The sequence below is a fragment of the Bombina bombina genome, chromosome 4, assembly GCF_027579735.1.
Source record: "Bombina bombina isolate aBomBom1 chromosome 4, aBomBom1.pri, whole genome shotgun sequence".
Classification (NCBI taxonomy): domain Eukaryota; kingdom Metazoa; phylum Chordata; class Amphibia; order Anura; family Bombinatoridae; genus Bombina; species Bombina bombina.
Genome location: NC_069502.1, coordinates 276574784 through 276602756, shown reverse-complemented (window position 1 = coordinate 276602756; position 27973 = coordinate 276574784). Strand labels below are relative to the sequence as shown.

The 27973-nt window shown below is 40.6% G+C and overlaps 1 protein-coding gene across 2 annotated transcripts in view; it reads left to right on the top strand.

The window, feature by feature from the left end:
* Positions 1–27973, top strand: part of PXYLP1 (2-phosphoxylose phosphatase 1) — a 200378-nt gene that overhangs the window by 64768 nt on the left and 107637 nt on the right. Inside the window, exons 1-3 of one of the 2 annotated variants that reach the window (XM_053709976.1) lie at positions 17019–17072; positions 17776–17832; positions 25888–26049. In XM_053709976.1, the coding sequence (XP_053565951.1) occupies positions 17048–17072; positions 17776–17832; positions 25888–26049 (244 nt within the window). In that variant the 5' untranslated portion in view covers positions 17019–17047. Of the gene's footprint in view, positions 1–17018; positions 17073–17775; positions 17833–25887; positions 26050–27973 lie in introns of those variants that run through there. The other variant, XM_053709975.1, reaches the window with a different exon arrangement.

Here is a 27973-nt window from a genome sequence, read left to right as displayed (position 1 = left end):
AACAGAGAGTGGCATGGATGTAGAGGATGAATCTGAACAGGATATGGAGTCCAGTAATACTGAAGGAGATCAAACTCTGGTTACAAGAGCAGATTTACGCCTGTTAGTCTCAAAACAGGATATAACTTCAAATTTTGAACGACTTTGGGAAAAAATAGACTCTATGCACTTGGCGGTGACCAATAGTTTAACAGATATAAAGTCTGATTTTGCTGAATTGGGGGACAGGATTGAAGTTCTAGAAGAACATAAAGATGCAATTTCAGAAGATTTTACCTCAATATCTGATGTTATCATTTCCCAGCAACTGATCTTGGAGTTACAAGATAAATTGGATGACCTTGAGAATAGGGGCAGACGCAGTAATATCAGGCTGAAAGGCATCCTAGAGTCAGTCCTGAATAAGGACCTATTAGCCTATTTACAGCAGCTCTTCAAAGCTATAACCGGCGACAAAGATGAAGCTACCTAGAGCACTTAGGGCTAGGCCAAGGGAAGAAGCCCCACCAAGAGATGTTATTGTAAAGCTACTGGTATTCCAAGAAAAGGAAAAAATCCTATCGGCATCGCGCCAAAAACCGACCTTTAAATTTCAAGGAACGGTTGTCCAGTTTTATCAGGACTTAAGTACGAGAACTCTCCAAAAAAGACAACTGCTGAGACCACTGACAGTTATGCTAAGAAAGCATCAATTTCAATATAGATGGGGCTTCCCCTTCGCACTTCACATCATTAAGGATGGTAAAGCAATATCTATCAAAGAAGTGGAAGAGATCCCTAACACCTGCAAGCTGCTAGGGCTGGATCCACCATCAATGCCGACAGATACACCACCACATCACTCCAACTTCCCCAGAGGGAAACCAAACAATCCAAATGGCAAACAATCAACAAGAAAAAGCAAAAAACTTAATTGCCTACAATGCCATATTCTCAGATGGAAGACGTGACTCAGGGAACTTTGATACCCTATTAACAACATTCCGGGACTGTGTATGGCTCACTAGAGCATTGTCACCAGCTGTTGGGTGACGTATACAATGTTTTAATATGTTTATTATATGTTAGTTTATCGATGTCAACATAATCAATAATTCACTGTTTTAATGTATGTTAGATAATAAGGTATCTCCCCCTTATTGCTGTTTTATATGGAAATCACTCACCTTCTCTTGAAGGGGGATCTTACCATTTTTTCTCAGCTATATAGATTATGTCCTTTTTCCTTGTTTACTTGCTTTTTTCTATTTGCAAATGTTACTTTGGAGTCATGTTCATCATTTTGCTATGGGTTGATCTGGAGGGGGCAGAGGGACGAGGTTTTACTCTTCTTTTTTATGGGGTGCGGGATGTGGTTCATTCCTGAGGTCATACAATCACTAACAACTCACAACACTAATGCCTAAAATACGTTTGGTTTCTCACAATGTGAGAGGTTTAAACTCTGATGTTAAACAAAGGGTGGCTATGACTTATTATAATAAACTCAAAGCTAATGTTCTCTTTTTACAGGAGACTCATCTCTTGCACACAAATATCCCAGGATACTGGTCTAGGGCATTTTCCAAACATTATCATGCTACAGCGGAGGTTAAAAAGAGGAGTCTCCATTCTTATTCATTCATCATTAAATTTAATACACAAATCTACTCTATCAGACCCAGAAGGTAGATATCTAATACTGAAAGGGCAACTTGATCATTTGGATATTATTTTTTGTAATATATATGCCCCTAACGATAAACAACAGATATTTTTTAAAAATATTTCTCACTTATTAACAAATTGGTCCCAATATAGGGTAGTCCTAGCAGGGGATTTTAACATTAATATGTCACCTATTTTACCCACTGCAAATGCTAAGATAACTAATAGACAACTTCAACATAATAAAGTGGTCAGATCTATTCGAGATATGTTATGTCCTCACACCTTAATTGACACTTGAAAATATTTGTATGGTGACACTAATGACACTACATTCTATTCAAGTGCACATCAGTTTTATACGAGAATAGATTATATACTAGTTAGCCAGATTATGTTTATACTGTCCTCTGAAATTCACCCGTGCACTTGGTCGGACCATTCCCCAGTTTCGATCCTTGTCGATGGCATCCAAGACTTTAAGAGGGCTAGAACGTGGACTTTTGACCCAAGTTCACTTCGTGATAAGAACATCCTGGATAGAACTGGTGTCCTATTAACTGAATTCTGGAACATTAACTCTCATTCTACTCCTAATCCCTTGACTACATGGGCGGCACATAAAGCATTCATGAGAGGTCTGCTGATCCAAACTAAATCTCGCTTACACCTACATAACAAAACTATGATAACACAACTTCAAAATGAAGTCAAATCCCTAGAAACTCAGCACAAATGCACCCAAAACCGAAATATTCTAAGAGACTTGAACAAAAAACGTGATACATTAAATGATATTCTGAACTCTATGGCGACTAAAGTCCTTTTGAGATTAAAGACACAATACTATATATTTGCTAACAAACCCGACAAATTTTTAGCCCACAAGATCCGTGAGAGATGCAAAGCATCTGCCATCCCAACTATAATAAACGAAAGGGGGGTCCCAGTCTCCCATCCTCAGGAGATTGTAGACACTTTTGCTGACTTCTACGGGGGACTGTATGACAGTAGGAAGGTTGCACACACGCCTCATATAGAATGTTCTTCTACAGAGTTTCTCAAAGAGGCCAACCTAAATAAATTATCAGAGAAAGACAGGGACTCATTAAATACACAGGTTTCTATGACCATAAAAGAACTTAAAAGAGGCAAAGCTCCAGGTCTGAATGGGTTCCCAGGGGAATATTATAAATTATTCAAATCCATACTAATCCCCCATCTAACAAATTTCTGTAATCATATTTTGGAAGGACACTCTATCCCCTCAGAATTACTAGCGGCTAAGATTGCGGTTATACCCAAACCTGGTAAGAATTCCAAATTTTGCTCAAATTATCGCCCCATTTTTACTAAATTAAACAAGACCTCAAAATCTTTACTAAAATTCTTGCTAACCAACTTAAGCTGATATTGCCTTCTTTAGTCCACCCCGATCAGGTTGGTTTTATAAAGGATAGGGAAGCCCCAGATGATATCAGGAGTATAATTGACTCCATTTAATACTTATGAGACCAAAACGCCTTCTCTGCTCCTATCTTTGGATGCGGAGAAGGCGTTTGATAGGATTGACTGGAGATATTTACTACTGGTGCTTCAGCATATGGGATTTGAGGGTCCTTCTATCACAGCTATTGAGGCAATTTATTCCAATCCCACTGCACAGGTGATGGCAACAGGTCATAATTCCAAGATATTCCCTATATTAAATGGGACTAGACAGGGATGCCCTCTCTCGCCTCTTTTATTTGCCTTATGTATTCAGCCCTTAGCGGCTCGGATAAGAGGTTCCCCAGACATATCAGGATTCAGAATTCGTTCTACGGAATATAAATTGACTTTATTTGCTGATGACATTTTGTTAACTATCACCAAACCGCTTATCTCACTTCCTAATCTATACCAACTCTTAGATAATTTCTCTGCCATCTTAGGTTACAAAATTAATCTAGATAAAAGTGAGGCCCTTCCCATTGTATTGCCACACCAAACACAGAAGCTTATGGAGCTCAACTTCTCTATGAAGTGGGCCAAACATACCATAAAATACTTGGGAATATATGTCATGAACCAAATTGGCCAATTATATAAATTCAATTACTTACCCTTATTTAGAGACATCCGTCGAGACCTTCAAAAATGGTCACAATATTCGTGCATTTTTTCACTATTATTTAAAAATTTGGGAAAATTTGTGTTTCTTAAAGGCGCAGTAACGTTTTTTTATATTGCTTGTAAACTTGTTTTAAAGTGTTTTCCAAGCTTGCTAGTCTCATTGCTAGTCTGTTTAAACATGTCTGACACAGAGGAACCTACTTGTTCATTATGTTTGAAAGCCATGGTGGAGCCCCATAGGAGAATGTGTACTAAATGTATTGATTTCACCTTAAACAGTAAAGATCAGTCTTTATCTATAAAAGAATTATCACCAGAGGGTTCTGTCGAGGGGGAAGTTATGCCGACTAACTCTCCCCACGTGTCAGACCCTTCGCCTCCCGCTCAGGGGACGCACGCTAATATGGCGCCAATTACATCTGTTACGCCCATAGCGATTACCTTGCAGGACATGGCTGCAATCATGAATAATACCCTGTCAGAGGTATTATCTAGATTGCCTGAATTAAGAGGCAAGCGCGATAGCTCTGGGGTTAGGAGAGATACAGAGCGTGCAAATGCTGTTAGAGCCATGTCTGATACTGCGTCACAGTATGCAGAACATGAGGACGGAGAGCTTCAGTCTGTGGGTGACATCTCTGACTCGGGGAAACCTGATTCAGAGATTTCTAATTTTAAATTTAAGCTTGAGAACCTCCGTGTATTGCTTGGAGAGGTATTAGCTGCTCTGAATGACTGTAACACAGTTGCAATTCCAGAGAAATTGTGTAGGCTGGATAGATACTATGCGGTGTGTACTGACATTTTTCCTATACCTAAAAGGCTTACAGAAATTATTAGCAAGGAGTGGGATAGACCCGGTGTGCCCTTTTCCCCACCTCCTATGTTTAGAAAAATGTTTCCTATAGATGCCAGTACACAGGACTTATGGCAGACGGTCCCTAAGGTGGAGGGAGCAGTTTCTACTTTAGCAAAGCGTACCACTATCCCGGTTGAGGACAGTTGTGCTTTTTCAGATCCAATGGATAAAAAATTGGAGGGTTACCTTAAGAAAATGTTTATTCAACAAGGTTTTATTTTACAGCCCCTTGCATGCATTGCACCTGTCACTGCTGAGGTGGCATTCTGGTTTGAGGCCCTGGAAGAGGCCATCCAGACAGCTCCATTGAATGAAATTATTGACAAGCTTAGAACGATTAAGCTAGCTAACTCATTTGTTTCTGATGCCATTGTTCATTTGACTAAACTAACGGCTAAGAATTCCGGATTCGCCATCTAGGCGCGTAGGGCGCTATGGCTTAAATCCTGGTCAGCTGATGTGACTTCAAAGTCTAAATTACTCAACATTCCTTTCAAGGGGCAGACCTTATTCGGGCCTGGCTTGAAGGAAATTATTGCTGACATTACTGGAGGCAAGGGTCATACCCTTCCTCAGGACAGGGCCAAATCAAAGGCCAAACAGTCTAATTTTCGTGCCTTTCGAAATTTCAAGGCAGGAGCAGCATCAACTTCCTCCGCTTCAAAACAAGAGGGAACTGTTGCTCATTCCAGACAGGCATGGAAACCTAACCAGTCCTGGAACAAGGGCAAGCAGGCCAGAAAGCCTGCTGCTGCCCCCAAGACAGCATGAAGGAACGGCCCCCTATCCGGAAACGGATCTAGTGGGGGGCAGACTTTCTCTCTTCGCCCAGGCGTGGGCAAGAGATGTTCAGGATCCCTGGGCGTTGGAGATCATATCTCAGGGATATCTTCTGGACTTCAAAGCTTCTCCTCCACAAGGGAGATTTCATCTTTCAAGGTTATCAGCAAACCAGATAAAGAAAGAGGCATTCCTAAGCTGTGTGCAAGACCTCCTAGTAATGGGAGTGATCCATCCAGTTCCGCGGACGGAACAAGAACAGGGATTTTATTCAAATCTGTTTGTGGTTCCCAAGAAAGAGGGAACCTTCAGACCAATCTTGGATCTAAAGATCTTAAACAAATTCCACAGAGTTCTATCATTCAAAATGGAAACTATTCGGACCATCCTACCCATGATCCAAGAGGGTCAGTACATGACCACAGTGGACTTAAAGGATGCCTACCTTCACATACCGATTCACAAAGATCATCATCGGTTCCTAAGGTTTGCCTTTCTAGACAGGCATTACCAATTTGTAGCTTTTCCCTTCGGGTTGGCCACTGCCCCGAGAATTTTTACAAAGGTTCTGGGCTCACTTCTGGCGGTTCTAAGACCGTGAGGCATAGCGGTGGCTCCATATCTAGACGACATCCTGATACAGGCGTCAAGCTTTCAAATTTCCAAGTCTCATACAGAGATAGTTCTGGCATTTCTGAGGTCGCATGGGTGGAAAGGGAACGTGGAAAAGAGTTCTCTATCACCACTCACAAGAGTCTCCTTCCTAGGGACTCTTATAGATTCTGTAGAGATGAAAATTTACCTGACGGAGTCCAGGTTATCAAAACTTCTAAATGCTTGCCGTGTCCTTCATTCCATTCCACGCCCGTCAGTGGCTCAGTGCATGGAAGTAATCGGCTTAATGGTAGCGGCAATGGACATAGTGCCATTTGCGCGCCTGCATCTCAGACCGCTGCAATTATGCATGCTAAGTCAGTGGAATGGGGATTACTCAGATTTGTCCCCTCTACTAAATCTGGATCAAGAGACCAGAGATTCTCTTCTCTGGTGGCTTTCTCGGGTCCATCTGTCCAAGGGTATGACCTTTCGCAGGCCAGATTGGACGATTGTAACAACAGATGCCAGCCTTCTAGGTTGGGGCGCAGTCTGGAACTCCCTGAAGGCTCAGGGATCGTGGACTCAGGAGGAGAAACTCCTCCCAATAAATATTCTGGAGTTAAGAGCAATATTCAAGGCTCTTCTAGCTTGGCCTCAGTTAGCAACACTGAGGTTCATCAGATTTCAGTCGGACAACATCATGACTGTGGCTTACATCAACCATCAAGGGGGAACCAGGAGTTCCCTAGCGATGTTAGAAGTCTCAAAGATAATTCGCTGGGCAGAGTCTCACTCTTGCCACCTGTCAGCGATCCACATCCCAGGCGTAGAGAACTGGGAGGCGGATTTTCTAAGTCGTCAGACTTTTTATCCGGGGGAGTGGGAACTCCATCCGGAGGTGTTTGCTCAACTGGTCCATCGTTGGGGCAAACCAGAACTGGATCTCATGGCGTCTCACCAGAACGCCAAGCTTCCTTGTTACGGATCCAGGTCCAGGGACCCGGGAGCAACGCTGATAGATGCTCTAGCAGCTCCTTGGTTCTTCAACCTGGCCTATGTGTTTCCACCGTTTCCTCTGCTCCCTCGACTGATTGCCAAAATCAAACAGGAGAGAGCATCAGTGATTCTGATAGCGCCTGCGTGGCCACGCAGGACCTGGTATGCAGACCTAGTGGACATGTCATCTCTTCCACCATGGACTCTGCCTCTGAGGCAGGACCTTCTAATACAAGGTCCTTTCAATCATCCAAATCTACTTTCTCTGAGACTGACTGCATGGAGATTGAACGCTTGATTCTATCAAGGCGTGGCTTCTCCGAGTCAGTCATTGATACCTTAATACAGGCTCGGAAGCCTGTTACCAGGAAAATCTACCATAAGATATGGCGTAAATATGTTTATTGGTGTGAATCCAAGAGTTACTCATGGAGTAAGGTTAGGATTCCTAGGATATTGTCCTTTCTCCAAGAGGGTTTGGACAAAGGCTTATCAGCTAGTTCTTTAAAAGGACAGATCTCTGCTCTGTCTATTCTTTTGCACAAGCGTCTGGCAGAAGTTCCAGATGTCCAGGCATTTTGTCAGGCTTTTGTTAGGATTAAGCCTGTTTTTAAAACTGTTGCTCCCCCGTGGAGCTTAAACTTAGTTCTTAAAGTTCTTCAGGGAGTTCTGTTTGAACCCCTTCATTCCATTGATATTAAAATTTTATCTTGGAAAGTTCTGTTTTTGATGGCTATTTCCTCGGCTCGAAGAGTCTCTGAGTTATCTGCCTTACATTGTGATTCTCCTTATCTGATTTTTCATTCAGACAAGGTAGTTCTGCGTACCAAACCTGGGTTTTTACCTAAGGTGGTTTCTAACAGGAATATCAATCAAGAGATTGTTGTTCCATCATTGTGTCCTAATCCTTCTTTAAAGAAGGAACGTCTTTTGCATAATCTGGACGTAGTCTGTGCCTTGAAGTTTTAATTACAGGCTACTAAAGATTTTCGTCAAACATCTGCCCTGTTTGTCGTTTACTCTGGACAGAGGAGAGGTCAAAAAGCTTCGGCAACCTCTCTCTCCTTTTGGCTTCGGAGCATAATACGCTTAGCCTATGAGACTGCTGGACAGCAGCCCCCTGAAAGGATTACAGCTCATTCTACTAGAGCTGTGGCTTCCACCTGGGCCTTTAAAAATGAGGCCTCTGTTGAACAGATTTGCAAGGCTGCGACTTGGTCTTCGCTTCACACCTTTTCAAAATTTTACAAATTTGACACTTTTGCTTCTTCGGAGGCTGTTTTTGGGAGAAAGGTTCTACAGGCAGTGGTTCCTTCCGTTTAAGTTCCTGCCTTGTCCCTCCCATCATCCGTGTACTTTAGCTTTGGTATTGGTATCCCACAAGTAATGGATGATCCGTGGACTGGATACACTTAACAAGAGAAAACATAATTTATGCTTACCTGATAAATTTATTTCTCTTGTAGTGTATCCAGTCCACGGCCCGCCCTGTCCTTTTAAGGCAGGTCTAAATTTTAATTAAACTACAGTCACCACTGCACCCTATGGTTTCTCCTTTCTCGTCTTGTTTCGGTCGAATGACTGGATATGGCAGTGAGGGGAGGAGCTATATAGCAGCTCTGCTGTGGGTGATCCTCTTGCAACTTCCTGTTGGGAAGGAGAATATCCCACAAGTAATGGATGATCCATGGCCTCCTTACAAGAGAAATAAATTTATCAGGTAAGCATAAATTATGTTTTTTCCATGTATTAATCAGCTGCTTGGATTCTGGACAATAGGGAGTCAGTTGACCAAATTTGGTTCTATTGGGTGTTTAGAGGATCACCTACTAACATTCCTAACCCTATACCAATAGCGCATATTGATTAATAGATATTAGCAGAATGATATTTTCACTTGTACAGCCTAACGTTGATCAACCTTCCTCAAAAGATGATAAAAAGAAAAAGACACAGATGTATTGACTCAAATTTTTCCTCTTTTCTTTTTTCTTTTCTTTTGCTTTTTACTGTTACTTTTTTGATGGTTATTGTTTTATACAGACAACTGTTATTGTTTGAAAATGTCTTTTGATATAGGAGCCCAACATAAACATTAAGTAGACTGAGTAAAGACAAAGATCACAGGATGTTTGGTCTGTAATGGACAAGTTTCTCTCATGTTATTGGAGATTGTATAACGTTTGGGATATATGAAAACTAAGAGTTGACACAACGCCTTATCATTTGTTGTATGTTACAACTTGTTTGAAAAATATGCTAATAAAAAAGATTTAAACATAAAATTTTAGCTGAATTTTATTGTGTCCCATAGTAGTAGTAAAATGATGTGCTACAGGGGCATTGGGGTCCAATTTACCTATTCCATTTTTATGTTGTTTACTGCTTTCCTTTCTACATTTTGTTGTCTCATATACTTAGGCCAATCCACATGAACACTTGATAACTTAAATTATGTATTTTGAATCCCATGTATAGTGTCCTGTGATATCCAATATTTGCCCAGATCTTGAATGTGTGATAGTATTCCCTGGTTGTATAGTGACATTGAGCACACTTGTTGTTGCATGGAAAGGTTCCCCTTTCCACCATCATCTCGTGATGTCATTGGTCTTGAGGGACCCACATATGCTCTTACTATCTTTTCATGTAAACTTGGATTCCTTTTAAAGGAAAACAATGTAATTACTTTTAGTTAATGCTGCTTCTAATAGATCTAAAATCAGTATTCTTTCTTTGGGGTATATAGTCTAGAAAAGTCTAGAGAGTTTTTAATGCATTCAATGCCGTCTTTATGTGGGATAGAAGTGTATAGATTATTGATATATAGTGTTACCAAGAGAGCAATATTATATCTTTCTTTAAAAAATTGTCTGTCTCTTCTAAGTATGATGCAACTGTATCCAGTAGGGGATGCAGTACATTTTCTAAGGTGATTGAAACTGGTTGAAAGATAGAATTCATACTTGCCACAATGGGTCTACCAGGTGGACACTCTAGACTCTTATGTACTTTATGGAGACAGTAAAATATAGGAATGATCAGATATTGTCGTAATCACACAGCCTTCCACTGCCTCTGTGACAATCTTTTTTTTTTTTTAGCAATTCCTGATATTTGACTGTGGGGCTAAAGGTCAGTTTCCTTTAATTTTCTGCTGTATTCAATTGGCTATAAACCTCTATCATATATTTCTCATTGTCCTTTTTCAGCTGGTTAAATTATCAAATTATTTACTATCATCAATTGTTGTAAAGCCTTTCTTGCTTGAAAATTTAAATAACGTCTACCCTTTTTTTATACCTCTGCCCTTACTTCAAGTATTCAATATGTATTTTTTTCTTTTTGAATGGGAAAAAAATATTTGATTTTTGTTTTACATTTTCATGTTTTTGAAGTCAAAAGCTTGTTTTAGTACATGAATATGCCTTAGTCACTTTCACATCATTTATCTTTCAATATATATTTCTCTTGTTAAGTGTATCCAGTCCCCGGATCATCCATTACTTATGGGATATTAACTCCTCCCCAACAGGAAGTGCAAGAGGATTCACCCAGCAGAGCTGCTATATAGCTCCTCCCCTAACTGCCATTACCAGTCATTCTCTTGCACCCAACGAATAGATAGGATGTGTGAGAGGACTGTGGTGATTATACTTAGTTTCATACCTTCAATCAAAAGTTTGTTATTTTATAATAGCACCGGAGTGTGTTATTCCTTCTCTGGTAGAATTTGAAGAAGAATCTACCTGAGTTTTTCTATGATTTTAGCCGGAGTAGTTAAGATCATATTGCTGTTTCTCGGCCATCTGAGGAGAGGTAAACTTCAGATCAGGGGACAGCGGGCAGATTAATCTGCAAAGAGGTATGTAGCAGCTTATTATTTTCTGACAATGGAATTGATGAGAAAATTCTGCCATACCGATATAATGTAAACTCAGCCTTAAATGCAGTAGCAGCAACTGGTATCAGGCTGTCATGTATGTATATTTTACACTTCAGTATTCTGGGGAATGGCACTTCACTGGAATTATACTGTATGCATAAAACTTTAGCCTAATTTGCAGGGACTAGCAACAGGCTTTTTAATAACACTCAATTTATTAATGTTAAACGTTTTTTGCTGGCATGTAAAATCGTTTAATTTTCTGAGGTACTGGGTGAAAAAATGTTTTGGGCACTATTTTTTTCCACTTGGCAGTCGTTTTATTTAATTTATGACAGTTTACTGATCTCTCTCACTGTTATGTGTGAGGGGGAGAGGCCTTTTTTGGCGCTTTTGCTACGCATCAAAAAATTCAGTCAGAAGTTTATTGTCTTCCCTGCATGATCCGGTTCATCTCTACAGAACTCAGGGGTCTTCAAAACTTGTTTTGAGGGAGGTAATCACTCACAGCAGAGCTGTGAGATTGTAGTTGACTGTGATAAAAAAACGTTTATTTCTGTATTTTTTATTTTTTTTTCTGCTATCAGGGTTAGTTATCCTTTGCTAATGGGAGCAATCCTTTGCTAAAATTGTGTTTTTTACAAAGATTTGATGCTATAACTTTTCAGTTTATTAATTTTCAACTGTCATAACTTTTTCTGTGCTTCTTATAGGCACAGTACGTTTTCATATTATAGTAAATTACTTGAAAAGTATTTCCAAGTTGCTAGTTTATTTGCTAGTGTGTTAAACATGTCTGATTCAGAGGAAGATATCTGTGCTATATGTGCTAAAGCCAAAGTGGAGCCCAATAGAAATTTATGTACTAACTGTATTGATGCTACTTTAAATAAAAGTCAATCTGTACAAATTGAACATATTTCACCAAACAACGAGGTGAGAGTTATGCCGACTAACTCGCCTCACGTGTCAGTACCTGCATCTCCCGCTCGGGAGGTGCGTGATATTGTAGCGCCGAGTACATCTGGGCGGCCATTACAAATCACATTACAGGATATGGCTACTGTTATGACTGAAGTTTTGGCTAAATTACCAGAACTAAGAGGTAAGCGTGATCACTCTGGGGTGAGAACAGAGTGCGCTGATAATATTAGGGCCATGTCAGACACTGCGTCACAATTTGCAGAACATGAGGACGGAGAGCTTCATTCTGCGGGTGACGGTTCTGATCCAAACAAACTGGATTCAGATATTTCAAATTTTAAATTTAAGCTGGAAAACCTCCGTGTATTACTAGGGGAGGTGTTAGCGGCTCTGAATGATTGTAACACAGTTGCAATACCAGAGAAAATGTGTAGGTTGGATAAATATTTTGCGGTACCCGGCGAGTACTGACGTTTTTCCTATACCTAAGAGACTTACTGAAATTGTTACTAAGGAGTGGGATAGACCCGGTGTGCCGTTCTCACCCCCTCCGATATTTAGAAAGATGTTTCCAATAGACGCCACCACACGGGACTTATGGCAAACGGTCCCTAAGGTGGAGGGAGCAGTTTCTACTTTAGCTAAGCGTACCACTATCCCGGTGGAGGATAGCTGTGCCTTTTCAGATCCAATGGATACAAAGTTAGAGGGTTACCTTAAGAAAATGTTTGTTCAACAAGGTTTTATATTGCAACCTCTTGCATGCATTGCGCCTGTCACGGCTGCAGCAGCATTTTGGTTTGAGTCTCTGGAAGAGACACTTGAATCAGCTCCATTAGATGAGATTACACACAAGCTTAAAGCCCTTAAGTTAGCTAACTCATTTATTTCAGATGCCGTAGTACATTTAACTAAACTTACGGCTAAGAATTCCGGATTCGCCATTCAGGCACGCAGAGCACTGTGGCTAAAATCCTGGTCAGCTGACGTTACTTCTAAATCTAAATTGCTTAATATACCTTTCAAAGGCCAGACCTTATTCGGGCCCGGGTTGAAAGAAATTATCGCTGACATTACAGGAGGTAAAGGCCATGCCCTGCCTCAAGACAGAGCCAAACCTAAGGCTAGACAGTCTAATTTTCGTTCCTTTCGTAATTTCAAAGCAGGAGCAGCATCAACTTCCTCTGCACCAAAACAGGAAGGAGCTGTTGCTCGCTACAGACAAGGCTGGAGACCTAACCAGTCCTGGAACAAGGGCAAGCAGGCCAGGAAACCTGCTGCTGCCCCTAAGACAGCATGAATCGAGGGCCCCCGATCCGGGAACGGATCTAGTGGGGGGCAGACTTTCTCTCTTCGCCCAGGCTTGGGCAAGAGATGTCCAGGATCCCTGGGCGTTAGAGATCATATCTCAGGGATACCTTCTAGACTTCAAATTCTCTCCCCCAAGAGGGAGATTTCATCTGTCAAGGTTGTCAACAAACCAAATAAAGAAAGAGGCGTTTCTACGCTGCGTACAAGATCTTTTATTAATGGGAGTGATCCATCCGGTTCCGCGGTCGGAACAAGGACAAGGGTTTTACTCAAATCTGTTTGTGGTTCCCAAAAAAGAGGGAACTTTCAGGCCAATCTTGGATTTAAAGATCCTAAACAAATTCCTAAGAGTTCCATCGTTCAAAATGGAAACTATTCGGACAATTTTACCCATGATCCAAAAGGGTCAGTACATGACCACAGTGGATTTAAAGGATGCTTACCTTCACATACCGATTCACAAAGATCATTACCGGTATCTAAGGTTTGCCTTTCTAGACAGGCATTACCAGTTTGTAGCTCTTCCATTCGGATTGGCTACGGCTCCGAGAATCTTCACAAAGGTTCTGGGTGCTCTTCTGGCGGTACTAAGACCGCGAGGAATTGCGGTAGCTCCGTACCTAGACGACATTCTGATACAAGCTTCAAGCTTTCAAACTGCCAAGTCTCATACAGAGTTAGTACTGGCATTTCTAAGGTCGCATGGATGGAAGGTGAACGAAAAGAAGAGTTCTCTCTTTCCACTCACAAGAGTTCCCTTCTTGGGGACTCTTATAGATTCTGTAGAAATGAAGATTTACCTGACAGAAGACAGGTTAACAAAGCTTCAAAATGCATGCCGTGTCCTTCATTCCATTCAACACCCGTCAGTAGCTCAATGCATGGAGGTGATTGGCTTAATGGTAGCAGCAATGGACATAGTACCCTTTGCACGCCTACATCTCAGACCGCTGCAATTGTGCATGCTAAGTCAGTGGAATGGGGATTACTCAGACTTGTCCCCTACTCTGAATCTGGATCAAGACACCAGAAATTCTCTTCTATGGTGGCTTTCTCGGCCACATCTGTCCAGGGGGATGCCATTCAGCAGGCCGGACTGGACAATTGTAACAACAGACGCCATCCTACTAGGTTGGGGCGCTGTCTGGAATTCTCTGAAGGCTCAGGGACAATGGAATCAGGAGGAGAGTCTCCTACCAATAAACATTCTGGAATTGAGAGCAGTTCTCAATGCCCTTCTGGCTTGGCCCCAGTTAACAACTCGGGGGTTCATCAGGTTTCAGTCGGACAACATCACGACTGTAGCTTACATCAACCATCAGGGAGGGACAAGAAGCTCCCTAGCAATGATGGAAGTATCAAAGATAATTCACTGGGCAGAGTCTCACTCTTGCCACCTGTCAGCAATCCACATCCCGGGAGTGGAGAACTGGGAGGCGGATTTCTTAAGTCGTCAGACTTTTCATCCGGGGGAGTGGGAACTTCATCCGGAGGTCTTTGCCCAAATACTTTGACGTTGGGGCAAACCAGAGATAGATCTCATGGCGTCTCGACAGAACGCCAAGCTTCCTCGTTACGGGTCCAGATCCAGGGATCCGGGAGCGGTTCCGATAGATGCTTTGACAGCACCTTGGACCTTCGGGATGGCTTATGTGTTTCCACCCTTCCCGATGCTTCCTCGATTAATTGCCAGAATCAAACAGGAGAGAGCATCAGTGATTCTAATAGCGCCTGCATGGCCACGCAGGACTTGGTATGCAGATCTAGTGGACATGTCATCCTGTCCACCTTGGTCGCTACCTCTGAAACAGGACCTTCTGATCCAGGGTCCCTTCAAACATCAAAATCTAATTTCTCTGAAGCTGACTGCTTGGAAATTGAACGCTTGATTTTATCAAAACGTGGTTTTTCTGAGTCAGTTATTGATACCTTAATACAGGCTAGGAAGCCTGTTACCAGAAAGATTTACCATAAGATATGGCGCAAATACTTATATTGGTGCGAATCCAAGAGTTACTCATGGAGTAAGGTTAGGATTCCGAGGATATTGTCTTTTCTACAAGAAGGTTTAGAAAAGGGTTTATCCGCTAGTTCCTTAAAGGGACAGATTTCAGCTCTGTCCATTCTTTTACACAAACGTCTGTCAGAAGTTCCGGACGTTCAAGCTTTTTGTCAGGCTTTAGCTAGGATCAAGCCTGTGTTTAAAACTGTTGCTCCACCATGGAGTTTGAACTTAGTTCTTAATGTTTTACAGGGGGTTCCGTTTGAACCCCTTCATTCCATTGATATCAAGTTGTTATCTTGGAAAGTTCTGTTTTTAATGGCGATTTCCTCGGCTCGAAGAGTCTCTGAGTTATCTGCCTTACATTGTGATTCTCCTTATCTGATTTTTCATTCAGACAAGGTAGTTCTGCGTACTAAACCTGGGTTCCTACCTAAGGTGGTCACTAACAGGAATATCAATCAAGAGATTGTGGTTCCATCTTTGTGTCCTAATCCTTCTTCGAAAAAGGAACGTCTGCTACACAATCTAGATGTAGTCCGTGCCCTGAAATTTTATCTACAGGCAACTAAGGATTTTCGACAAACGTCTTCCCTGTTTGTCGTTTATTCTGGTCAGAGGAGAGGTCAAAAAGCTTCGGCTACCTCTCTCTCCTTTTGGCTTCGTAGCATAATACGGTTAGCCTATGAGACTGCTGGACAGCAGCCTCCTGAAAGAATTACAGCACATTCTACTAGAGCTGTGGCTTCCACTTGGGCCTTTAAGAATGAGGCTTCTGTTGAACAGATTTGCAAGGCTGCAACTTGGTCTTCTCTTCATACTTTTTCCAAATTTTACAAATTTGACACTTTTGCTTCTTCGGAGGCTGTTTTTGGGAGAAAGGTTCTTCAGGCAGTGGTTCCTTCCGTATAAAGAGCCTGCCTGTCCCTCCCGTCATCTGTGTACTTTAGCTTTGGTATTGGTATCCCATAAGTAATGGATGATCCGTGGACTGGATACACTTAACAAGAGAAAACATAATTTATGCTTACCTGATAAATTTATTTCTCTTGTAGTGTATCCAGTCCACGGCCCGCCCTGTCACTTTAAGGCAGGTAATTTTTCCATTAAACTACAGTCACCACTGTACCCTATGGTTTTCCTTTCTCTGCATGTTTTCGGTCGAATGACTGGTAATGGCAGTTAGGAGAGGAGCTATATAGCAGCTCTGCTGGGTGAATCCTCTTGCACTTCCTGTTGGGGAGGAGTTAATATCCCATAAGTAATGGATGATCCGTGGACTGGATACACTACAAGAGAAATAAATTTATCAGGTATGCATAAATTATGTTATTTGACCTCTGATGAAGCGCAGGTACACCTGCGCGAAACATGTCAGGTGTTTTCATGTCTGCAATGTCCCTTTGATTGTGGAAGAATGAACCATTACCTGATTTACAGCACTGATATCGTGGGCTGCAGTTCTTTACTTTTGGTTGTATGTATGTATGTATGTGTGTGTATGTATATGTGTATATATATATATATATATATATATATATATATATATATATATATATATATATATATATGCACACACACGTCTTTATAACTAAAAAAACAATAAAAAATTTAAAAGCGAGTAAAAAACAACAAGTCATGCCATTAGGTTATGGTGCTGTATTAACCACGAAAAAAATGTAAATGTTAAGTTTCTTTTAGAGAGAACAAGATCGTCTTTCTTCCTAGAGGTCCAGGGCTCTTTGCTTGTCTGAAAAAAGTTAAATCAGCTGTTAGGTATGCAGACATATGAAAGGGAGTTCTGTCTTAGAAGGGAACCATGTATTTAGGAGGCACTGCCCAGAAGAATAAACATATACTGTTGTAAGATCAAACCATTGCCATTTTCATAGTGAGCAGCATCTGGAAGGACACAACTCTATTGGAAATCATGGTCCCTATTATCCTTATCTTAGGTAAAATGTACTTGTTTTGTAATAATTTGTAAGGATATTGAAATAGCACAACTTTGTTATTAACTAAGTATTATGTTGTCTAGAGAAAGTAAGTTTAGTTTAAAATAAAATATTTTTATTAAATTGTCACAATATGAGATGTGAAGCTATTGTCAAAGTATCTTTCTTTATTTTATTGTATTTGTTTTCCTTTTCTGTATTGACATTTTTAAAAATGTAAATAAAAATATTAAAAAAAACCATTGTCAATATGTAAGAAATGAAGATGCTAGCTAGAATCTAATGGACACAGGTAGAAAGACAAACACATATAAAAATAAACATTAGTTAAGAAAAAAAAAGCTGTATTTCTGCGAATGCTTTAAACTGTTTCCATATAAACAAAATGAACAAAGAATCAGCACAAACCTTTTTCCAAAGGTTAAAAAAAACAATTTTTGCAGTATAATTCTTTTCCACATGTGTCTTGTATACTAATGTTGTACAATTTATGATTAATAAAGTTTTTCTTTGTTTATTCTTGCCCACTGTGTGTAATTGCATTGACATAATTGAGCAAACTCTTTCTAAAACGATACAATAATAAAGCATAATATGTTGGTTGCAGGGGGTATCTTTCACGTTTGAGCATTTGCAGTCCTGTTGTATTTGACATTGCTATTGTTGTATATGCCGTGTAATATTTAAGTGTTCTTGTTTCCAGTTTCCAGATGGTTGCCTGTAAGCATGCAGCTCAAGACAGAAACACATGTGTTTCCAGGTAAATCTGTTAACCCTTTGTCTTTGTTTTCAAGCATTGCAATTTTTTAATGAAAATTGTCCATAAAGTTAATATACTTTTTCGTTTTAATTCTACAGTATTTGAAAATATTCCGCACATCTTTACGTTCTAGCACATATGCTTTGTACATTTTTAGAGCTAGTAATTACAGTATTTTTAATTCCATGTTTCTGTATAATAACATACTCTCTTGTATTCATATGTAATTTAAAGCAGACATTTTGCGGCTCTTGTTCAAAGCATAAAAACCCAATATCATATTTTAAGAGCCTATAAAAATAAATCTGTGCAGGCGCATAGTGCATAATAATTATTTATTTTGAGAAACTGGTTTTTGTACAATATATTATTGTCTTATACTGCATAAGTGGCAAAGGCAATAAAAAAACATTTAGAAAGCTGAAATTGATGTTTTCAAATACAGCATTGAGTTTATGTGCTTATTCAGATGCACAAAATCTAGAATATTTAACTTATTAACATAATAACATGTATGTGAAAAATAAAAACGTAGAGGAACATAAACACTTGGACACTTTGTAGTACTTCAACAATTGCTGCATCCACCCCAATATAAGTACTATAAGTGTCTAAGTGTTTATGTTTATCCACATTTTTATCTTCGATTCACAGTGTATTTAGAGTGTATATTACTTTTTTGTGTTTTTATGGCAAAATATTTTTGTATTTGCAACTGGCCAAGAATGCTATTACCTGTTCCAGATCAAAATATGTTTTTTCTTTCGAGTACTTTAAATACTGAAGGTAAAGATTCCGATTCTTTAAAGATCTCCTCTCAGGCAAGATTATGTAAAATATCTGTCACTACTACAAGATCCAACACAGGATTCTGGAAAACTTTAAGAGCTATGCATCTCTCTAAAGAGCATACATTAGATCTCTGTATAATACCTCCCAACATGTGGCTGCGTATTAGGGATTAGATTGATGGGGTCCCATCACTATTTTGTGGCTAAAGCCATGTTTAGAGGGGTGAGATCATGGGTGATTAGTGGGTGGGATTGTGGTTGGTCAGTGGGTGTGTTGGGCAGTTTGTGGGCATTTCTTGGTGTTCCGTGGGTGGGTCTAAGGGAAATTCTGTAAATAGGGATATTTGACTATCTCAGAGAGACAGCAGTGCAGAGATCTGAATCAAGGACTGTCGCTCTCAAAAAGGAACAGTTGGTAGGTCGACTGTATGTAAGGGAAAGACCCATACTTAAAATTATAGCCCTCAATCAATTAAATAGCTTAAAAATTGCAAATTGAAATAAAGCTGTAAAATGTTTTAAGTACTCCAGAAAGAATATGCATTTAAAGGGACATTCCACTCCAGAATTGTTATTGTTTAAAAAGATAGATAATCCTTAGTTATATTAAAACACTTTTTTTCTTCTGTGATTATCTTGTATCTAAGCCTCTGCAGACTGCCCCTTTATTTCAGTTCTTTTGACAGACTTGCATTTTAGTCAATCAGTGCTCACTCCTAGGTAACTATCTGCGTGAGCACAATGTTATCTATATAGCACACATGAACTAACGCACCCTCTAGCTATGAAAAAAACTGTCAAAATGCCCTGAGATAATAGGCAGCCTTCAAGGGCTTAGAAATTAGCATATGAGCCTGCCTAGGTTTAGCTTTCAACAAAGAATACCAAGAGAAGAACAAAGCAAATTTGATGATAAAATTAAATTGGAAAGTTGTTTAAACTTTCATGCTCTATTTGAATCATGAACGTTTAATTTTGACTAGACTGTCCCTTTAAAGTACACAGTAAAAAACATAATTTATGCTTACCTGATAAATTCCTTTCTTCTGTAGTGTGATCAGTCCACGGGTCATCATTACTACTGGGATATTACTCCTCCCCAACAGGAAGTGCAAGAGGATTCACCCAGCAGAGCTGCATATAGCTCCTCCCCTCTACGTCACTCCCAGTCATTCGACCAAGGACCAACGAGAAAGGAGAAGCCAAGGGTGTAGTGGTGACTGGAGTATAACTTTAAAAAATATTTACCTGCCTTAAAAACAGGGCGGCCGTGGACTGATCACACTACAGAAGAAAGGAATTTATCAGGTAAGCATAAATTATGTTTTCTTCTGTTAAGTGTGATCAGTCCACGGGTCATCATTACTTCTGGGATACCAATACCAAAGCAAAAGTACACGGATGACGGGAGGGATAGGCAGGCTCTTTATACAGAAGGAACCACTGCCTGAAGAACCTTTCTCCCAAAAATAGCCTCCGAGGAAGCAAAAGTGTCAAATTTGTAAAATTTGGAAAAAGTATGAAGCGAAGACCAAGTTGCAGCCTTGCAAATCTGCTCAACAGAGGCCTCATTCTTGAAGGCCCAAGTGGAAGCCACAGCTCTAGTAGAATGAGCTGTAATTCTTTCAGGAGGCTGCTGTCCAGCAGTCTCATAAGCTAAACGAATTATGCTACGAAGCCAAAAAGAAAGAGAGGTAGCAGAAGCCTTTTGACCTCTCCTCTGACCAGAGTAAACGACAAACAGAGAAGACGTTTGTCGAAATTCCTTAGTTGCCTGTAAGTAAAATTTTAGAGCACGGACTACGTCCAGGTTGTGCAGTAGACGTTCCTTCTTCGAAGAAGGATTTGGGCACAAAGAAGGAACAACAATCTCTTGATTGATATTCCTGTTAGTGACTACCTTAGGTAAGAACCCAGGTTTAGTACGCAGAACTACCTTATCCGAATGAAAAATCAAATAAGGAGAATCACAATGTAAGGCTGATAATTCAGAGACTCTTCGAGCCGAGGAAATAGCCATTAAAAATAGAACTTTCCAAGATAACAACTTTATATCAATGGAATGAAGGGGTTCAAACGGAACGCCCTGTAAAACATTAAGAACAAGGTTTAAACTCCATGGTGGAGCAACAGTTTTAAACACAGGCTTAATTCTGGCCAAAGCCTGACAAAAAGCCTGGACGTCAGGAACTTCTGACAGACGTTTGTGTAACAGAATGGACAGAGCTGAGATCTGTCCCTTTAATGAACTAGCAGATAAACCCTTTTCTAAACCTTCTTGTAGAAAAGACAATATCCTAGGAATCCTAACCTTACTCCAAGAGTAACCTTTGGATTCACACCAATATAGGTATTTACGCCATATCTTATGGTAAATCCTTCTGGTAACAGGCTTCCTAGCCTGTATTAAGGTATCAATAACTGACTCAGAAAACCCACGTCTTGATAAAATCAAGCGTTCAATTTCCAAGCAGTCAGCTTCAGAGAAGTTAGATTTTGATGTTTGAAAGGACCCTGTATCAGAAGGTCCTGTTTCAGAGGTAGAGACCAAGGTGGACAGGATGACATGTCCACTAGGTCTGCATACCAAGTCCTGCGTGGCCATGCAGGTGCTATTAGAATCACTGATGCTCTCTCCTGTTTGATTCTGGCAATCAATCGAGGAAGCATCGGGAAGGGTGGAAACACGTAAGCCATCCTGAAATCCCAAGGTGCTGTCAGGGCATCTATCAGGACTGCTCCTGGATCCCTGGATCTGGACCCTTAACGAGGAAGCTTGGCGTTCTGTCGAGACGCCATGAGATCTATCTCTGGTTTGCCCCAACGTCGAAGTATTTGGGCAAAGACCTCCGGATGAATTTCCCACTCCCCCGGATGAAAAGTCTGACGACTTAAGAAATCCGCCTCCCAGTTCTCCACTCCCGGGATGTGGATTGCTGACAGGTGGCAAGAGTGAGACTCTGCCCAGCGAATTATCTTTGATACTTCCATCATTGCTAGGGAGCTTCTTGTCCCTCCCTGATGGTTGATGTAAGCTACAGTCGTGATGTTGTCCGACTGAAACCTGATGAACCCCCGAGTTGTCAACTGGGGCCAAGCCAGGAGTGCATTGAGAACTGCTCTCAATTCCAGAATGTTTATTGGCAGGAGACTCTCCTCCTGACTCCATTGTCCCTGAGCCTTCAGAGAATTCCAGACGGCACCCCAACCTAGAAGGCTGGCGTCTGTTGTTACAATTGTCCAGTCTGGTCTGCTGAATGGCATCCCCCTGGACAGATGTGGCCAAGAAAGCCACCATAGAAGAGAATTTCTGGTCTCTTGATCCAGATTCAGAGAAGGGGACAAGTCTGAGTAATCCCCATTCCACTGACTTAGCATGCACAGTTGCAGTGGTCTGAGGTGTAAGCGTGCAAAGGGTACTATGTCCATTGCCGCTACTATTAAGCCGATTACCTCCATGCATTGAGCCACTGACGGGTGTTGAATGGAATGAAGGGTGCGGCAAGCACTTTGAAGTCTTGTTAGCCTGTCCTCTGTCAGGTAAATCTTCATTTCTACAGAATCTATAAGAGTCCCCAGGAAGGGAACTCTTGTGAGTGGAACGAGTGAACTTTTCTTTTCGTTCCCCTTCCATCCATGTGACCTTAGAAATGCCAGTACTAACTCTGTATGAAACTTGGCAGTTTGAAAGCTTGAAGCTTGTATCAGAATGTCGTCTAGGTATGGAGCTACCGAGATTCCCCGCGGTCTTAGTACCGCCAGAAGAGCACCCAGAACCTTTGTGAAGATTCTTGGAGCTGTAGCCAATCCGAATGGAAGAGCCACAAACTGGTAATGCCTGTCTAGGAAGGCAAACCTTAGGTACCGGTAATGATCTTTGTGAATCGGTATGTGAAGGTAAGCATCTTTTAAATCTACAGTGGTCATGTACTGACCCTCTTGGATCATAGGTAAAATTGTCCGAATAGTCTCCATCTTGAACGATGGAACTCTTAGGAATTTGTTTAGGATCTTTAAGTCCAGGATTGGTCTGAAAGTTCCCTCTTTTTTTGGGAACCACAAACAGATTTGAGTAAAACCCTTGTCCCTGTTCCGACCGTAGAACTGGATGGATTACTCCCATTAACAAGAGCTCTTGTACGCAGCGTAGAAACGCCTCTTTCTTTGTCTGGATTGTTGACAACCTTGACAGATGAAATCTCTCTCATGGAGGAGAGTATTTGAAGTCCAGAAGGTATCCCTGAGATATTATCTCTAGCGCCCAGGGATCCTGGACATCTCTTGCCCAAGCCTGGGCGAAGAGAGAAAGTCTGCCCCCCACTAGATCCGATCCCGGATCGGGGGCCCTCAATTCATGCTGTTTTAGGGGCAGCAGCAGGTTTCCTGGCCTGCTTGCCCTTGTTCCAAGACTGGTTAGGTCTCCAGTTTTGTCTGTAGCGAGCAACAGATCCTTCTTGCTTTGGGGCAGAGGAAGTTGATGCTGCTCCTGCTTTGGAATTCCGAAAGGAACGAAAATTAGACTGTTTGGCCCTGTCTTGAGGCAGGGCGTGGCCTTTACCTCCTGTAATGTCAGCGATAATTTCTTTCAAACCAGGCCCAAATAAGGACTGCCCTTTAAAAGCTATATTAAGCAATTTAGACTTAGAAGTAACATCAGCTGACCAGGATTTTAGCCACAGCGCCCTGCGTGCCTGAATGGCGAATCCTGAATTCTTAGCCGTAAGTTTAGTTAAATGTACTACGGCCTCCGAAATGAATGAATTAGCTAGCTTAAGGACTCTAAGCCTGTCCGTAATGTCGTCCAGAGTAGCTGAACTAATGTTCTCCTCCAGAGACTCAATCCAGAATGCCGCTGCAGCCGTGACCGGCGCAATGCATGCAAGGGGTTGCAATATAAAACCTTGTTGAACAAAGATTTTCTTAAGGTAACCCTCTAATTTTTTATCCATTGGATCTGAAAAAGCACAGCTATCCTCCACCGGGATAGTGGTACGCTTAGCTAAAGTAGAAACTGCTCCCTCCACCTTAGGGACCGTTTGCCATAAGTCCCGTGTGGTGGCGTCTATTGGAAACATTTTTCTAAATATCGGAGGGGGTGAGAACGGCACACCGGGTCTATCCCACTCCTTAGTAACAATTTCAGTAAGTCTCTTAGGTATAGGAAAAACATCAGTACTCGCCGGTACCGCAAAATATTTATCCAACCTACACCTTTTCTCTGGTATTGCAACTGTGTTACAATCATTCAGAGCCGCTAACACCTCCCCTAGTAATACACGGAGGTTTTCCAGCTTAAATTTAAAATTTGAAATATCTGAATCCAGTCTGTTTGGATCAGAACCGTCACCCACAGAATGAAGTTCTCCGTCCTCATGTTCTGCCACCTGTGACGCAGTGTCTGACATGGCCCTAATATTATCAGCGCACTCTGTTCTCACCCCAGAGTGATCACGCTTGCCTCTTAGTTCTGGTAATTTAGCCAAAACTTCAGTCATAACAGTGGCCATATCTTGTAAAGTTATCTGTAATGGCCGCCCAGCTGTACTGGGCGCCACCATATCGCGCACCTCCCGAGCGGGAGATGCAGGTACTGACACGTGAGGCGAGTTAGTCGGCATAACTCTCCCCTCGTTGTTTGGTAAAATTTGTTCAATTTGTACAGATTGACTTTTATTTAAAGTAGCATCAATACAGTTAGTACATAAATTTCTATTGGGCTCCACTTTGGCATTGCAACAAATGACACAGGTATCTTCCTCTGAATCAGACATGTTTAACACACTAGCAAATAAACTTGCAACTTGGAATACAATTCTATTAGAATATTATTAAAAACGTACTGTGCCTTTAAGAAGCACAGAAGATTTATGACAGTTGAAAATTAATAAATTGAAACAGTTATAGCCTCAATCCTTGTAAACAACACAACTTTAGCAAAGGTTTGATCCCATTAGCAAAAGACAACTAATTCTGAAAGCAGAAAAAAATTACAGAATAAACGTTTTTTATCTCAGTCAACTATAATCTCACAGCTCTGCTGAGAGAAATTACCTCCCTCAAAACAAGTTTTGAAGACCCCTGAGTTCTGTAGAGATGAACCGGATCATGCAGGAAATACAATGAGCTGCTGACTGAAATTTCTGATGCGTAGCAAAAGCGCCAAAAAACGGCCCCTCCCCCTCACACACAGCAGTGAGAGAGAACAGAAACTGTCAGAAAAAAGATCAAGCAACTGCCAAGTGGAAAAATAGTGCCCAAACATTTATTCACTCAGTACCTCAGCAAATGAAAACGATTTTACATTCCAGCAAAAACGTTAAACATAATTTCTTAGTTATTAAAAAGTTTTATGTACTTCTTACAGTGTAATTCCAGTGAAGTACCATTCCCCAGAATACTAAAGTGTAAAGTATACATACATGACATTATATCGGTATGGCAGGATTTTCTCATCAATTCCATTGTCAGAAAATAAAAGCTGCTACATACCTCTATGCAGATTCATCTGCCCGCTGTCCCCTGATCTGAAGTTTACCTCTCCTCAGATGGCCGAGAAACAGCAATATGATCTTAACTACTCCGGCTAAAATCATAGTAAAACTCTGGTAGATTCTTCTTCAAACTCTGCCAGAGAGGTAATAACACACTCCGGTGCTATTTTAAAATAACAAACTTTTGATTGAAGATATAAAACTAAGTATAATCACCATAGTCCTCTCACACATCCTATCTAGTCGTTGGGTGCAAGAGAATGACTGGGAGTGACGTAGAGGGGAGGAGCTATATGCAGCTCTGCTGGGTGAATCCTCTTGCACTTCCTGTTGGGGAGGAGTAATATCCCAGAAGTAATGATGACCCGTGGACTGATCACACTTAACAGAAGAAATGTATTTAATGTACAATGCCATTTCAAAATACAAAGTTAAAATTGTACCAAAAACTTTTCTTTATCTTGTTTTTTTGTTGTAAAATGAGTCTTGCAGCCTTGGTGTGTGGGCTGAACAGGAGTATTCTTTGAATGTGTCTGAAGTTCTCTCACAGGTCTAGAGATTGCTTTTTTCTAAAAAATACACTTAAAATCCTACTCCTTATAAAGACCTATTCCAAGTTTGTGATAAATAGCCTCATATTTGATTTACCACCTTAATGTACATTGTTTATTTTAAAACAATTGTATTGCTTTCTTTAATATATGGTGAAAAACAAGAAGTTATTCTGTGTTCATTGACAATGACAAAAAGTGTTTTGTTTATTAAATTTTCAGTGCAGCTGATCGCAGGTGTCCCAGGTAGAAATGATGGACTAAGCGGGAAAAATCGTAAAAGAATAATGCCAGCTCCTAAAACAGAGCCTCCATATTTAGATCCTCTTCATGAAGCAAATCTTTACTGCAACACTCCTGGAATAAAGGAGAGGAGCATGGAAGGTATTCTTTCTTCTGTTATGAAATTACACTGAGAAAAAGCTAATTTTATGTCTGCACTGCACCTTCTTGTGGTAACCACTCTAAAGCAATTGCTTTGCTTGTATGACTAATACAATACAATTAGAAATCACATAATTAGGTGAATAAAGTTCACCTCTGTGCAATCTGATGGCTAGATTTAGAGTTTGGCGGTAGCCGTCAAAACCAGCGTTAGAGGCTGGTTTTGGGCTACCGCTGGTATTTGGAGTCAGTCAGGAAAGGGTCTAACGCTCACTTTGCAGCCGTGACTTTTCCATACCGCACATCCCCCTACGCCATTTGCGTATCCTATCTTTTCAATGGGATCTTTCTAACGCCGGTATTTAGAGTCGTGGCTGAAGTGAGCGTTAGAAATCTAACGACAAAACTCCAGCCGCAGAAAAAAGTCAGTAGTTAAGAGCTTTTTGGGCTAACGCCGGTTCATAAAGCTCTTAACTACTGTGCTCTAAAGTACACTAACACCCATAAACTACCTATGTACCCCTAAACCGAGGTCCCCCCACATCGCCGCCACTCGATTCAATTTTTTTAACCCCTAATCTGCCGACCGCACACCGCCGCCAGCTACGTTATACTTATGTACCCCTAATCTGCTGCCCCTAACAACGCCAACCCCTATATTATATTTATTAACCCCTAATCTGCCCCCCTCAACGTCGCCTACACCTACCTACACTTATTAACCCCTAATCTGCCGACCGGACCGCGCTGCTACTATAATAAAGTTATTAACCCCAAATCCGCCTCACTCCCGCCTCAATAACCCTATAATAAATAGAATTAACCCCTAATCTGCCCTCCCTAACCTCACCGACACCTAACTTCAAGTATTAACCCCTAATCTGCTGACCGGATCTCGCCGCTACTATAATAAATGTATTAACCCCTAAAGCTAAGTCTACCCCTAACACTAACACCCCCCTAAGTTAAATATAATTTAAATCTAACTAAATAAATTAACTCTTATTAAATAAATTATTCTTATTTAAAGCTAAATACTTACCTGTAAAATAAATTCTAATATAGCTACAATATAAATTATAATTATATTGTAGCTATTTTAGGATTAATATTTATTTTACAGGCAACTTTGTATTTATTTTAACCAGGTACAATAGCTATTAAATAGTTAACAACTATTTAATAGTTACCTAGTTAAAATAATTACAAAATTACCTGTAAAATAAATCCTAACCTAAGTTACAATTAAACCTAACACTACACTATCAATAAATAAATTAAATAAACTACCTACAATTATCTACAATTAAACCTAACACTACACTATCAATAAATTAATTAAATACAATACCTACAAATAAATACAATTAAATAAACTAACTAAAGTACAAAAAATAAAAAAGAACTAAGTTACAAAAAATAAAAAAATATTTACAAACATTAGAAAAATATTACAACAATTTTAAACTAATTACACCTACTCTAAGCCCCCTAATAAAATAACAAAGACCCCCAAAATAAAAAAATGCCCTACCCTATTCTAAAATTAAAATAGAAAAGCTCTTTTACCTTACCAGCCCTTAAAAGGGCCATTTGCGGGGCATGCCCCAAATAATTCAGCTCTTTTGCCTGTAAAAAAACATACAATACCCCCCCCCAACATTACAACCCACCACCCACATACCCCTAATCTAACCAAAACCCCCGTTAAATAAACCTAACAATAAGCCCCTGAAGATCTTCCTACCTTATTTTCACCACACCGGGTATCAGCGATCCGTCCAGGCTCCGATGTCTTGATCCAAGCCCAAGCGGGGGGCTGAAGACATCCATCTTCCGGCTGAAGTCTTGATCCAAGCGGGCAGAAGAGGACATCCGGACCGGCAAACATCTTCATCCAGACGGCATCTTCAATGTTCTTCCA